Source organism: Phascolarctos cinereus, unplaced genomic scaffold (assembly GCF_003287225.1).
Source record: "Phascolarctos cinereus isolate Bilbo 61053 unplaced genomic scaffold, phaCin_HiC Scaffold_2;HRSCAF=192, whole genome shotgun sequence".
NCBI classification, from domain to species: Eukaryota; Metazoa; Chordata; class Mammalia; order Diprotodontia; family Phascolarctidae; genus Phascolarctos; species Phascolarctos cinereus.
The window spans coordinates 317470924-317486602 of record NW_027555625.1 but is presented as its reverse complement, the minus strand read 5'-3'; the positions used below and the strand labels follow the sequence as shown (position 1 = coordinate 317486602).

General features: G+C 48.7%; 1 protein-coding gene across 9 annotated transcripts in view; it reads left to right on the top strand.

Annotated features, from left to right (window-relative positions):
- Positions 1-15239, top strand: part of SRC (SRC proto-oncogene, non-receptor tyrosine kinase) — a 113348-nt gene extending 98109 nt beyond the window's left edge. For all 9 annotated transcript variants that reach the window (XM_078150218.1, XM_078150220.1, XM_078150219.1 and 6 more), the window contains 7 exons: positions 1976-2125; positions 3113-3268; positions 5548-5727; positions 6977-7053; positions 8184-8337; positions 9932-10063; positions 11640-15239. In XM_078150218.1, coding sequence (XP_078006344.1) covers positions 1976-2125; positions 3113-3268; positions 5548-5727; positions 6977-7053; positions 8184-8337; positions 9932-10063; positions 11640-11848 — 1058 coding nt within the window. In that variant the 3' untranslated portion in view covers positions 11849-15239. The remainder of the gene's footprint in view (positions 1-1975; positions 2126-3112; positions 3269-5547; positions 5728-6976; positions 7054-8183; positions 8338-9931; positions 10064-11639) is intronic.
- Positions 15240-15679: the final 440 nt, after the last annotated feature.

Below are 15679 nucleotides of genomic sequence, written 5' to 3'. Positions count from 1 at the left end.
TCTGCAGAGCCTCTGGCACCCGGCGAGCTAGAGAGACAGAGAGAGCAGCCTGTATGGATGCTTGCACAGCTCAGGACCTGGGACTGCTGCTGACTTGCTCTGTGACTCTGCCCAAGCGCTGTTCCCTTCTTGGAGGTTACGGTTGGATTGGATGATTTCTGGGCCCTTTCCAGTTGTGAAGTTCTGTGCTCCAAGGATCCTCCCAGCTGTCACATGCAGTGTTTTGTTATAAGGTTCCCGCATTCTGTGTTAAGCAGGTGGCCAAGCCAGGCTCTGGGCTCGTTGGAGGAGACTGTATTCTCAAGAGCCCCTCCTCCAATGACCCAGAAACCCGTCTCCTACAAGTTTTGAACATTTCTCCCTGCCTCCTTCCCCCCAGACCCCCCCAGCTCCACTCTTTGCTTATTATGTGGACACAGAAATTAACCTTGGAATGGAATGTGACTGTGAACCAACGTGGCTGCACTAGCTATTTACCAAGCACTTCCCCGCCCCCGCCCCAGCCCACCCTGAGCGTTTTGTGGGGATGATGCATTCAGGCCACTGGAGTCCCGGCCTGGAAAGGCTGCTGCCTCCTCGGGGGAGGGAGGAGGAGGAGGTTACTGTTGCTTCCCCGAGGTAGAAGTGCAGGGGCCATTAGGCTGGTGGTATGTGGCCCTGAGCCTGGACTGGGGACAGGGGCAAGCATTTCTGGTTAATTTTTTACTCAGGCAGACCTGGGACTTCCTTACCAACTACCCAGGGGGATTTGTGTGGCTGCTGGGTGGGAGATGGGGGGTGGGGGTGGGCAGGACACTCACTAATTCTTCATCCTGCCCAGAGTAATGGTAATACTAATAGTCCTCATTTTGCTAAAGTAGTTTCTTCACCTCCCCTTTGTCCCCCAGGGTTGTTAGCATAAATATCATTATCCACATTTTACTGAGGAGCAGACTAGGCTGGGAGAGCTCATCACTTGCTCTTGGTTATAGAGTCACTCAGTTCCAGGTGCAGTGGTTCTAGAATCCAGGTCTCCAGGTCTAAAATCCAGCTCCATTTCAGCACCACTTCACTGCCTCCTAGATCTTGAACTGTTAATAGTAGGGAGCAGTGGACACTTCTTTTTTAAAAATGAATCTTACTGACTGCTTTTGCTTTAATATCACCTACATTTCCCATTCTATCCCTCCCGTTATGCCTTGCCTGAGAGTCGCTTAGGATAAAGAATAAGAAAAGAGAAAGAAAAAAAAAATCCACAAAAGAGACCAACATATCTAAAAAGTCTGACCTGATGATAATGCAGTATTCCACACCTGTGGTTTCCCCACCTCTGCAAAAAAGCAGGGGAAGGTGCAGGCCTCTCTTTTTAAAATGACTTGGGATTTTATACTTTCAGTGTGGGAAAGTTATCATTATTCCCATTTGACAGATGGGGAAGCTGAGGCTCAGGGAGGGGACGTGACACAGTGAGTTAGGGATAGAGCTGGGATGAGAACCCAGTTCTTCTGACTTCTGGCCTTGTGATCATTCCACTCAAAGCATCTGTTTATCAAGGGGACAAAATCCTAGCCATCTGATACAAAGGTTGTTAAGCCTGGAGTGGAGCGAGGGTCAAGGATGAGGATTTCCCTGCTTCCTGCACCCCTTCATTCCCTGGGGTTCCCCTGCTCCCAAGCTGTGGCTTTGGGTTGGGCCCGGCAGGTCCTCCATACTGTCAGGAGCAGTGTGACAGGTAAATCTCTAGAGTATCCTTACTCAGCGTTCCTGGTCTTGGCCACCGTCCAGTGCCTTGTCCTTTGTGTGCATAGAGACCCCCTGTCCCTTCTGGGAAAGAGGGCTCCCTTTCAGGATTCCTTCCTGGGGCCGCCCTCTCCAGCTGAGACCTCTAGTTGAGTGAAGAATGTGGTTCCTTTGCTGTCCTGAGGTGAGAAGGGGCCTGGGCTCCTTGGCAGAGGCCCTGCCTCTGTAACCTGTTTTCTCCTGGCTCTTTTTGTAGGTGCCTATTGCCTTTCTGTCTCTGACTTCGACAATGCCAAGGGCCTCAATGTGAAACATTACAAGATCCGCAAGCTGGACAGCGGAGGCTTCTACATCACCTCCCGCACACAGTTCAGCAGTCTGCAGCAGCTCGTGGCCTATTACTCCAGTATGTTTTTGTTGTGAGCTGGTCAGCTGTTCCAGGGGTAGGGACACAGGGATGGAGCAGTACCCCTGCTCTGCTCCCTTGGGCCTGGCAATGATGGAGTATGTTGTATGTGTGTGATGGGCATGGTGTCTTATCTTGGCAAGAGGAAGAAGTGGGGGTCCTTGGTGAAGACTGAGCTGTGGGTGAGCCAGAGATGGAGAAAGAAGCCAGAAGAACCTCCCCTGCATTGCAGAGATGCGGGCATCCTCCGGGGGTCAGCTGGCTAGACTCGTCCCTAGGAAGGCTGCTGCCGCTTAGGGGAGAAGCTGTGAACCTCCCTGTGTGGCTGTGTGGTTTCTTGCACATCTGCATATGTGTGTATGTTGTATCTGTATCTGTTTCTGTGTGCCTGAAGGCGTTTGTATATAGCTGCATGGGTGTGCATGGGCCTGTTTTTGTAGATTTGTATATGTATCTGTGGTCATCTTTGTACATTGGTATGTGCATGATTATGTTGGTTTGTATCTTCATGGGCACATGTATGTTGTTCTGCATAACTGCTTATAGATTCTGGAGGGTTTGTCATCTAACCAAGTATCTGCATGTCTTCAGGCAGACCTGTGTTTGTATGTATTGCCGTAGTAGTGTCTGCCTGCATGTATTTGTATATGCAGATACATCTGTGTGACTTTGCATACTTGTAAATCTGCATATGTTTTCATATCTGTGTCTGTTTTGGAAGCATGCCTACGTGTGTTTTTGTGCATGGGATGTGTGCTCTGTATCTGCTCTGTGTGTGTGTGTGAGTGTATGCGTGTATGTATGTGTGTGTGTATGTTTAGCAAGAGGTGGAAGAAGGAAGGTTCCCAGGACAAATAAACTTTCATCACTTCAGTCAAAATCTTGAAAAGCTAAGGAACAGAACGCAGGGTGTGGCCTACCTTGGAGTTTCTCTCTGATCAGTTGTCTGGCCTGTCCTACTTCCCTTTCTCCCCTTTACTCTTCCAGAACATGCTGATGGCTTGTGCCACAGACTCACCAACGTCTGCCCAACGTCCAAGCCACAGACCCAGGGCCTGGCTAAGGATGCCTGGGAGATCCCCCGGGAGTCCCTGCGGCTGGAAGTGAAACTGGGTCAGGGCTGCTTCGGAGAAGTGTGGATGGGTGAGAGCTCCCTCCTTCCTTGCTTCCCTTCCTCCTCTGTCTTCTGTCCTTCTTCTTCTCTTTACCTTTTTGTTCCTGATGCCAGCTGATCCTCCCTTCTGGCCTGGCCAACTTCCCCACCTAAGGCACAGGAAAAATACCTGAACCCTCCACCTCAGCTTGGAATGTATACATCATTTCTCCCCTGCTGCTCAGGCATATTGTTTGATCTTCTAATTAAGTCACTGCAGGTCAGTCAGCAAAGCTATATGAAGCCCCTACTGTTTGCTGGACCTGTAAGGGGACACCTTGTGTTGAGGTCAGAGAAGTCAGCTGGTCCCTGAAATGAAGGAAATTAAATCAAGAGCTGGCTGCGGAGATGAGACATGCACACAAGTATCTGGGCCCAGTCCTGTCAATCATATCAGGACCCCTCCTGGCCAGCTTCCCTTTACTCAAAGCTACCCCCCTTCATAGAGACCCAAAGTCCCTCTTGAGTAATCTTCCTAGATCATAGCTCTGATTGTGTCACTCCAAATGAACTGTTCCTTCTCCCGTCTCCCCCACAGCAATGACCACCAAGGTCTAAACTTCTTAGCCTGGCATTCAGTGCCTTTTACAATATGGCTCCATTCATCTATTCATTGAACACTTATTTGGCACATACTATGTGCAGAACACTGTGCTTGGCACTTGGGGAGAGGGGAGATACAAAGCTAAACTAAGACATGGCCTCCATCCTTTTGGTGTGACAGTCTGAAAAAGAATAAAAAAGTCTCTGTGCTGTAAAAATTTTTTTTTTAAATTAAAAGAAAAAAGGTGGGGGAGAGATAATATTCCACGCATAAGGAACAGCCTAAGCAAAATGGAACAGTTGAGAGTATATAGGGCATATTACAGGAGTAGAAAGGAGTCCAGTTAGGTTGGCTTTCAGAGGGGATGAATATGAAGTATGTGAAGGTCCTTGAATGGCAGGCAGAAGGGCCTGAACTTTCTCTGGAAGTCTATAAGGGAGTTACTGACAGTGTTTGAGCAGGAGAACGTTGTTGCAGCAGTCTACATGGGTAGTAATGAAGGCCTATACCAGCTAATTAATTTGCTCAGTTTTGTATGTGTTCAGTTTGATATGCCTGTGGGGTATCCAGATAGAGAAGTCATACAGTCAGTTGGAGGTGCATGTCTGGGATGCAAAAGAAAGGTCAGGACTGAAGAACTGGAAAATCTACCTTGAGATGTTGATAGCTGAAGTTATGGCAATGAATGAGATGGTAAAGGGAGAGGATGTAAGGAGAGAAGAGAGGAAAGACTCTTGAGGAAAACCAACCAATTAAGGGGTGAGGAAGAAGATGGGGAAGGAGCAAAGGAGACAGAGAAGCCGTTAGAGAAGTAAAAGAATGGTGGCTGTGAAACCCAGGGACAAGAGAAAGGAGTCAATAAGGGGGTGCCCAGCAGTATCAAGAGCTGCAGAGAGGGCAGAGAGGATAAGAATTGAAAAAGTGCCATTGGTCTGGAGGTCAGTGATGACTACAGAGAGTAATTTAGCAGACTGGTGAAGGTGGAAGCCTGGTTGCAAGGAGTTGAGGAAGTAGAGTTATTAGGTATAGACAATTTTTCTCATATGTTCAGCAGTGATGGGGAGGAAAGAAACGAATAGTAGTTGAATAGGATAGAAAGGTCAAAGGTCATTTTAAAAGGAATTGGAAAAGCTGAGCATGTTTGTAGGCAGCTTTGAAGGAGCCAGGAGAGGAGAGACTAAAGATGCCCAAGAGAGAAGGATGGCTGCCACAGGAGGCTTAAGGGAGGGATAGGATCAAGTGCCCATGATCAGAGGGTTACCGCCTCTTCTGTGACCAGAGGGAAGGAGAAGAGAGGGAGTGATAAGGCTGAAGTCTGAAGAGTAGAGGAGGGAAACTGATGGCTCTCACATAGGATGGATTCTATCTTCTCTGGGACCTTAGATCTGGTCCTGCATCTCTGACTACCTGCTTGACATCTCCACCCGGAGGTACCTCAGTCATCTCAACCTCAACGTGTCCAAACCCAAACTCCTATCTGCCCCCGTAAGCCCATACCTTCTTCTGACCTCCCTATCTCTGTTCATCCAGGTTTGAAACCCCAGAGTCAATCCTGACTCTTCATTCATTCTCCCTCTCCTCCATCCACTTCATGTATCTAATCAGTTGTTGGATCTCGTTGATTCCACCTTTTCAGTGTCTCTCAGCTCTCCTTTGCTGAGCAGATCAGGGTGGGCACCCTCTGGGGGGCACCTTTCCCTGAGCCCACCACTTCTCAACCCTCAGGGACCTGGAATGGCACCACCAGGGTGGCGATAAAGACCCTGAAGCCTGGCACTATGTCCCCAGAAGCCTTCTTGCAAGAAGCACAGGTCATGAAGAAGCTTCGGCATGAGAAGCTGGTACAGTTGTATGCTGTAGTGTCTGAGGAGCCCATCTACATCGTCACAGAATATATGAACAAGGGTGAGCTGCAGGGCAAGAGAGGAAGCCATAGGGCAGAGGGCTGGCCATGGGTCAGTTATGCTGGGTCTGACAGCAGTCTAGATGAACTGTGGGAGGCAGTGGGCCTGTGGAAAGGTGATTGATGGAGCAGTTGAAGAGAGGCAGTAGGCCTGGGTTTAGATCCTGGTTCTCACCCTACATTCAGTTATGTGATGTCAGACAAGTTCTTTCCTCAGTTTCCTCACTGGTCCATTTCTACCTTCAGTTTGCTTATTTGTAAAATGGTGATTGAACTTCCTTTTGGTTCTACATCCTATGATTTTAGGAGGGAATACAAGTAAATTCTGGATCTGGACAACTTAATAGATGACATTCATAGAACAGATTATTTTATATAAAAGATTCACCCCCTGCCCCCCAGATCTGAAATGAACAGTGAACCACGAGCTGGAACAAACTGTTTTCATTTGCTGCTCGACATGGGAATGTTTCATTGGGTTTTCAACTGAACAAAAGGCTCATTAAGAGAACATCTTGGGAGCCTGATTGGACCCGGCCCAGAGCTGCCTTGTGTGCCGACCCTGGGACCACATCAGAACGTCCTGACATTCTCCAGACTGGCAACCGAAGGCAGTCTCACCCATGTCCTAAGTTCCCCTGAAATCTCTTTAAAATAATGAGCACCCTCAGGGCACTCACTTGATTTTCATATTCCCTCTTGTAGAGTCTTGGGACACAAAGTCCAAAGGGATCTTAGAGATCCAACAGCCTCATTTTATGGAGGAGGAAGTTGAGGTTTCCACAGAAGTGACTTGCCCAAGGTCATGTGGCTGTTTAGTAGCCAAGCAGGGAATCAAACCCCGGTCTTCTGCCTTCTGACTTCCAGTGCCTTTTTCTATGACACCTGGGTTCAAATTACAGCACTGCTGCTTCCTAGCCATGTGGTCTTGTGGAAAAAACAATTTTCCATCTGGGGCCTTAGTTTTCCCATCAGCAACATGAGAGAGTTAGATGATCTCTGAGGTGCTTTCATTTCTAAATCCTATGAAACCTGTGGTATGAAAAGCAAGTTCCTCCCATTTTCTATTGAGGAGCCATGAGACTGACACCTCAAAAGTTACTCTCCATTAGGACTCCTTGTCCTGTGCCCCAACTGGCTTCGCTGTCCTATAGCCAAGGCTGGGGTACCTTTCTTTGGCATTGGGGGTGGATACTGGGATGGGGAGGCTTAGGGCCACCCCTGATTAGAACTATGCTTCTTCCTCCACAGGGAGTTTGCTGGACTTCCTTAAAGGTGACATGGGCAAGTATCTTCGGCTGCCCCAGCTGGTGGACATGGCTGCTCAGGTGAGCTCAAGGAGTAGTCCAGAGTCCTGTGCACCTAGACTTCTGGCTTATGTGTCCTCCCAAACACTGCCTCATATTTAAGGTTTAGCCCAGGTTCCCTCAGGCCATTCTAGCCCAGCATGTCTCCTCCTGTTCTATAAACTTGTAGGATTTATTGTCTGAGCCATCATTTGAATTGTGTCTTTAAAAAATTTGAGCTTGGCTGGGACTGCTGGGTTGGCTCATGGAAGAAGTCAGTGAACATGTTGATTGGTTGAGAGGCAGTGAGGTATTGCAGAAGGGATGGTCTTGGATTCAGAAGACCTGCCTTTCAGTCCTTGCTTTGCTGTTTCCTAGCTGAGTGACCTCTTCTCTCAACCTGAGTATCCACATCTCTAAAATGAGCATAATACTATTTACCTTGCCTCCCTAAGGGGGCTATTAAGTGCTGGATAAGGCTAAAAGTACTTTAGCTATGTGGACTATTGTAATTACTATTGATTCAAGCAATCCATCATTAAGTATGTATTAAGCACTTACTGACTGGATGGAAATCAAGGAACGATTAGTGTACTGGAGGGGATTCAGATATACCAGACCTGGTACCCATCCAAAGAGAACTTGCAGTCTAGCAAAAGGGTATACCCTTAGGAAGTGGTTAATGAAGACGAGGAGTAGTTGTGTGGGCCCAGAGCCTGAAGGTTGAGCCCCAGTTCTGCCACTGATGTGCGGCCAGTTGTTTCTTCTCTCTGGGGCTCAGCTTCTTCCATCTTTCAAATGAGGGTTTAGACTTGAGGATTTCAAAGGGCTTCGGGCAGTCATTTTATCTCCCTGGGCCTTACTTTCCTTCTCTGTGAACTATGGGGGTTGGACTAGGGATCTGTAAGGGCTCTTCTACCTCCAAATCCTGTAAGTAGGGAATGGAACATGTATGAGACCTGACCCTTCCCGGGATGGCCTGCCTTCTCTAGCTGCTCTTAGCTCTCTCCCTTTGCTGGGTTGGCTAATGGGGACCCAGCTGTTTGTTTTAAACTTCAAAACCTGCCTCCAGCTGGATGTGTGAATGAGCTCAGTGACTTGAGTCAGAAACTGAGAGGGGCCAGCACGGCCCCTGGTTAGGGCTCTCCCAGAAACATGGCTTTTACCTACAGATTGCATCTGGTATGGCTTACGTGGAAAGGATGAACTACGTCCACCGAGACCTCCGGGCTGCCAACATCCTGGTGGGAGAGAATCTGGTATGCAAGGTGGCAGACTTCGGGCTGGCTCGGCTTATTGAGGACAACGAGTACACCGCCAGACAAGGTATGCGGGCCCCACGGGCGAGGAAGTCGTCAGCAGGCTGGCGGAGCAGAGAGGACTGGGGTCAGCAGACCTAGAGGCTGCTTCGACTTCACTCAGTGCATGATCTCGGGCAACTCACTTGCCCACTTGGTTTCCTTCTTTACAAAATAGGAATAATGACACCTATCCAGTTTACCAGGAGATATTGACTTCAACTGAGGCAGTGGTCAGTGATGGTATCTTGGAGGAGGTGAGGTTTGGTCTGATTTTGAAGGAGAAGCAAAGAGATATGGATTAGCAGAGGTGGGGGAGGGGAATGGAAGGTTATGGCAGATGCAACAAATGTACCAGTGGGGAAGCAAGTTAGAGAGCCATGTAGCCCAGGGGATTTGGCATGGCTGTGGATAATTTAGCTCATGTCTTTGGGCCCATTTCCATCTTCAGAATGTGGGAGAGTTGGGCTAGATGATCTTTAAGGCCCTTGCCAACTTTAATTCCCTGCCTTACTAATAAATCCCTAACTCACCATGTGACGTCATGCCAGTCACATCATCTTATCTGTGAAATGAGGACAGAAACACATGCCCTCACCTACTGACCAGGGTAAGGGGTCTCGTGAAGACTGAATGAGATAAGGGACCTGAAAATGCTTTTAAAAGCACGAGCTCTGTTCCAAGCTGACGTGTGTACACCATCTGAGGCTAGTCATGATCTGGGGGGAAGAGCTGCTCTTGGGAACTATATTTGCCATCCTACTGTCAAGGAGCCATGGCATTCTAATGGAGAGAGACCTTACTGACACACATAGGTATAGATAAGATACAAGGTAACCTTAGAAAGGAAAGCACTAGCAACTGGGCTGGGGGCTGGGACAGGAAAGGTCCCCTGTGAAAGATAGTGCTTGAGCTGAGTGTTGAAGGAAACCAGCTATTCCAAGAGAGAAAGGGATGAGGGAAAGCATCCCAGGCTTGGGGAACAGCCACAGCAATGGCACCGAGACAGGAGAAGCTGCCCAATGGGCCAGGATAATTGAGCCCTAGGTGCAGGAAGGGGAATAATTTCTGAGAAGACTAGAGAGGTAGGAAGGAGCCGCATTATACAGAACTACAGATGCCAAACAGAGGACTTTGTACTTGATTCAGAAGGCGATAGGAAACCAATGGAGTTTACTGAATAAGGGAGGGAGGCAACATGGTTAAATCTGTGCTTTAAGAGAATCTCTTCAGTAGCTGGGTAGAGGATGCTTTGGAGAAGGGAGGGACTAGAAGCAGAGTCTAAGAGGCTATTGCCATAGTCCAGCTGATATATGATGAAGAATTGAACTACAGTGGTTGCTAGGTGGGTGAAGAGAAGGGGACATTTGCAAGAGATGTTGTGGAAAGAGAAATGATAAGATTTAGCAACTGTTTATATACCTGGGGTGAGGGAGTGAACAGTCAAGGAAGCTGTGGAGGGGCTACCCTGGGAGGAAGCTTGGGCTAGATGCCGTTTGATGCCCCTTTCAACTATGAACATGTGATTCTGTAACATCTGTGTAGCCAGGAAGTCCTTAGCCTAGGTCCCCCTAGGGACAGAGCGGCTTCTCTTTCCTCCCTGACACACCTTTCTCCTTTAGGTGCCAAATTTCCTATCAAATGGACAGCTCCAGAAGCTGCCCTATATGGCCGATTTACCATCAAATCTGACGTGTGGTCCTTTGGAATCCTGCTGACTGAGCTGACAACCAAGGGTCGAGTGCCCTACCCAGGTAAATACAGAGTGCAGGGTTCTGGGTGGGTGTCAGCAGGACTACCAAAAGGGACCGCCCAGTTGGTAGGTACCTCCAGGACCAGCATGCAGCCAAAAATGAACAGGTACAATTCATCTTGTGTATCCGTGCTCTTGGTTGACCTGGCTTTTCTGGTCACATAATTCCCCTTATGCTTCTCCCACTGAGAAGTTACTTCTGGCACTCTTCTTGCTAACTTAGAAAAGTAATGAGTAAGAACAAGTTAGAACATAATCTTTCATGAAGGAACTTGCATTTTTACAAGTGGCAATGCCTTAACCTAAGGAACAAGTGAAAACCAAATGGTGGAATTATAGGCACAGACAAGAACATGGGTAGAGGTCAGGAAGAAACTGCCCAGTGACTTTTATATACCAAATTGTCCTGAATATGGGCTCCACCTAGGTATGGATGGCAACACCTCACTTCCAACCCCCCCCCAAAAAAAAGGTCTTTTTGAGAAGAAAAAAAACCCTAGATATACTTTAGGGAACCCACGATTTCAATGAAGTGCGTGTTCTCTTCATTGACATAGCTTTGTAGATAGTCTTCATGGGTGGCTATGGACAGAAAAATGTATCCCCTAGTGGTCAACATTGAAAAAATAATTGTTATTATGAAAGTTGCAGAGATAGATGGTTGAGAAAGGGCTGGGAGCTGTGTATACTTGGTCTGGAGTAGTCTCTACCAGGCATCACTGGCAAATTCTCAGGCCAAAGGGGGAAAAAATCACCAGGAAGGGAAATGAGACCCCAACATCCAGTTGTCACTAGGTTAGTGGCAGATAGATAAAAACCAACTGGAGTAAGATTATTGACCATCCTCATGTTTTCTACATGCCCTTTTTGAGGAAGAAAGTGTGGCCTGTATTCAGAACAATAAGGTGAATGCCTGAGACCAGCCCTATCATCAGCTGTGGGCTCCCCCTCCTCATCAGGCCGGAGCAGCCTAGAAGGCACTGAGGAAGGATGGCTTGGTTCTGGGGGTGCCTACAGACAGGGGTTGTGTCCCGGGAAGAACCCGAGGCAATCAAGAGGATGATGTGGCATCCAGAGTGACACTGTCATACAGGCCTGATGTCCCAGATGAGGGAGGTGATGATCCCTCTGTCTTGTGTCTGGGTCAGAGCACATTGGGAATTTTGTATTCAGATTTGGACACCAGATCTTAGGAAGGATGTTAGCAGGTTTGAAGAACGTTCAGGGCAAAATGGTAAAGACGGTGAGGAAACTGGAGATCATGTTATAAAAGACCCTAGGGGTGTTTGGCTTGGAGAAGGAAAACTTTGTGGTTATCTTTATCTTCAAGTACTTGAAGGGCTGTCCTGTAGAAGGGGGAGTAGACTTGGTTTGCTTGGCCCCAGAAGGCAGGACTAGGCTGGATGACGGCACATGCCGCAGAGTAGAATCCTTTCAGATAGGGACGTTTGCTCTAGAGGCGTCTGTGATTTCACCTCTGTGATTCTAATGGACTCAGTGTCTAGAAGAAAGGAGAGGGCATCCCTCTCCTGCCCTTCTGCCCCCTTCAGTTTTCCTCCTCTCACCCTTGCCCACAGGGATGGTGAACCGGGAGGTGCTGGACCAGGTTGAGCGGGGATACCGGATGCCCTGCCCACCAGAGTGCCCTGAATCCCTGCATGACCTCATGTGCCAGTGCTGGCGAAAGGACCCCGAAGAACGACCCACCTTTGAATACCTCCAAGCATTCCTGGAGGACTACTTCACATCCACAGAGCCCCAATATCAGCCTGGGGAGAACCTATAGAGTTGGGCTGGGGCCCTGGTGCCAAAGACTCCCTCTTGTCCCTCAGGATTGCCCTGAGGGCTTGCTGGGCCAGAGGCCTATCCAGCTGAGACCATGGTGCTGTAGCTATGGTGGGCTCTTCCCAGAGCTTGGGCAATGGGCCACTTCTTCCCCCCTTGCCTGGCCAAAGGGACTTGGTCACCCCCTCCCTGCCAACAGTTTGTTGATGATGATTTTGTCCTTGAGGTGAGCAGCAGTGAGGTGGTGGCCCCAGAGCTGCCAGTTATGGAGCTGAAAGGCTGAATGTCTAAGCCTTAGGCCTACTCTGCCATGGGCGTTCCAGCTCCTAGCCTCCCTCTGCTCATTGGGAGGATGGAGGGACCAGATTCTTGGAGCAGCAGATCTCAGCACTGAAGGTCAACGTGGGCACTGAAGACCCCTTTCCCTTCCTTAACTGTCCTTTGTCACTCACTCCCTCCTCCCCCAAAAAAACCATGTTACCTTTCCTGGGCTAACTGCCTTGTCTGGTGTTACCAGCCAGTACAACAACAGGTTCTTATGGAAAAAAAGAGCTTGGGGCGTTTCTTGGGTGGATTAGGGATGTTCAGAGCCGTTTCTGCTCACAGCTGAGCCACATCTAGCTCAGCCCAAAGGGCCTGGAGCCTGCCCAGACAAGGGCAAGGCCCATATCTGGCTCAGTGTGAATCAGGTTGCAGATATCAGTCTTCCAGTCCCTGTCTCCAGTCTAGTCTCCTTCCTTCAACAGTTAACACCACAGGACTTGTCCGTTAGAAAATCACGATGAAGATATCTTCTTAACATTTTCTGGGACCTCATGTTGAGGACTTTCCTCTTCTCCTTGAAACTGGTCGAACATTTCTAATGAATGCTTTCTCTGAGATCACTCCCATTTAATGTTTGGCTGTGGTCGGCTCAGTGTTTAGGCCTAGTACCTATCAAACCCTTTCCCCCACCTCCTGTTGCTGATTTATTTATTCCCAGCTTCTTGCTCCTGAGCTGTCCAAAGATCCCCTTTTCCAAGGCGAAGAGCCACCTCTCACCCAGGGGTCCTCCAGGGCTGCAGGGCTCATTCCTTTCCCTCACCCTTCACTCATACACTCTTCCCTGTCAATCCATGGGGGTAAGAGGTCTTGCAGCCCCTAGCCACTGTGCTTGCAACCCCTTTGCGTTAGAGTTGACCTTTTATCCCCATGAGGGACTAAATCTTACAGAGCTCTAAGGGCATGTTGGAGGACCCAACCCATCACAGCTTCACTCTTCACTTTCTCATAGATCAGCAGCAGGTCCTGATCCTTTGGGGCTGCAGGCTTTACAATGACTTCCTTCAAATCTTCCTTCCCTTGTTCCAGACCAGTGCAGTGTCTCCAGGGCTCTACATGGGATGCCCACTGAGCACTGGGCTCCATCATTAAAGGCTGGTATAGAATCCTCACTTGATCCCTCCCATGCTTTCCACTCCTTCCCCCTCCTCAAGAATGTTCTTCCTCCAGGGTGGGGCTTCTAGGGCTTCTAATTTGGGGAGGAAGGAGGTGGAATAGGGGAAGAACCAGAAAAGTCAGGACAGAGCTAGGGACTGGTCAGCAGCCGTTAGTGGTCTAAGTCCATCACAGTTCTCTTCCTTTTCTGAACTCAGTCCCTGTTATCCTTAAAGATTTATTATTTGTTTTTCCAATTCTGACCAGGTGACTTCAGGCTCTAAAGACATCAACTAGTCTAATGACCCCATTTTACAGGGGATGAAACAGGCCCAGCAGAGGGAAAAGAACTTTTCCCTCACAGTGAATTAGCGAATTAGTGGCAGGAGTGGGGACTTGAGAATCCTGAAACATGACAACAGCTGGAGAATCTGACAGCTTAAAACCTGTTTCCAAAGCTGAGAACATGATGGTCTTTGTTCCGGGGAGATGGGAACAGAAGCAGTGACCAAGATGACCAGCAACACCCTCACCCCTTCCAAGGTGGTGCACCCCAGACCATTCTTAGCACCAAATGACCAAATGTGCTGGTTGAGAGGGAAAACCCAATATGGCCACAGAGAAATCGGGGGAGGGGGAGAGGGTTTGGTGTCTTTTTTTTTTTTTGGTGGTGGTGGGGGAGTTTCATAGTCTCCAAGTTGGAAGTGACCTTAGAAGTTCTACAGTCCAACCCCCTGTCAGTATCCCTGATGGGATTATCCAGCCTCTGCTTGGAAACCAATGACAGGAAACTTGCTCCCTTTAAAATAATTTAAATGTGCCAAGAGAACTTGGACCTGCTCCTCCAACTCATGAGGCAGGAGAAAAGTGGTGGGGCCTGGTAGAAGGAATCTAAAATCTGGTGACAGAAACAACTGTCAAAGATAAGGAACCTGGCCCTAGAGTCTTTCCTGGGTCAGAACACTGCCTGACAGGGGCCTGGCATTTCTTATAGACCCTGAAGGCTCACAGCCATTTTTGGCTAGGTCTTCCTCATTCCTATCCCTCCTTTACCCTCACCCCCACCCCTAACCTCCCATCTTCAACCTTGTCTTTCAAGCACAGACCCTGACAAGGTTGTTAATGCTGATGGCAACAGGGATGGAGGGAGCAGCATTTCCTCAGAAACTTAACTTTGCAAAAGAGGTCCTCAAAAGGTCGGGAAGCCAAGGTTGGCGTGTGTGTGTGTATGTGGGTGCATGTGTGTAGCTGTGTGTCCATATTTAACATGTAAAAAATCCTTTGGGGAACATTGTACATTACCTTTTTCCTATTCCACATCCCCCAGTGATAGGCCCAGTCTGTCATCCCTCCCACCTCTCAGTAGTATAGCAATAATGACCACAGGCACCCTGGGGTTCACTTGCCCAGTGCTGGGTCAGCCCAGTGCCTGGGGCTGCCACACCTGGGGCTAATCTCTCCAATCTCTGCACCAATTAGCTGAGAATGCAGGCTCAGGCCCAGGGAGCCCCAGGAAGAGGTGGCTGGGATTCCTTGTGCCAACCAGGCCTTGCCTATAAGGAAGGGCACTGGTGATGGCCTCCCTAGATGCCTCAGGCAGTTCTGAGGGTTTCACCACTTCCATTCTTCAACCTCCCCTCCCTCACGCCCAGCCAATAAAGAGGTAATTTGTTACCTAATGAAACTGTACCATAATGATTGCTGTCACTGTCTGGATGCTCTTTAGCATTCCTGTCCTTCTGAAGAACTCAGTCCCTTGCTACAAGAGGTTCTGAAGCTGTCATTTTTTAAAACAGTGTTTTGTAAATTCCAGATGACTATGCAGAGGCCTTGGGGTCTCTCGCCCTCACCCTGGTTTGGCTATGCGTAGCATTCAGCCTTGGTGGGGGGCGGGGAGGGAGGAATGTTTTGAGAATTGCAAAAAGGTGGTTTGTAAATACTTTGCATTTTGTCTGATTAAACACAAACAGACCTCACTGGTGCAAGAAAGTGTATTTATGTGTGGGGGGGGGAGAAGAGGGCATGTGTACCTCTGTAGGAATGTTTGTGCACGTTTGTATATATGTTGCCTCCACCATCAGTCATCCTCTCTGATACCTCACTGTGATGACCCTGGGTTATCAGAGGCCATACCAGCTCATCCAAAGCTTCTGCGGGCCCCACCAAACAGAAAAGTCTTTAAATAAGGGTTTGGTTGTTATCTGAGCACTGGCCTGATTAAGTTCAAAGGCACCTCCAAGGTGGCTACAGCATCTCATGAAAACATCCCTGTGCCCTGAGATCTGCATCAGGGTAAGAGGATGAGAGGCTGATGAAATCACAGATCCTTAAACATATCAAAGGTTACTGTGCATAAGAGTGCACCAGATGGCACAATGGATGCAGCACCAGCCTGGATTCAGGAAGACCTGAGTTC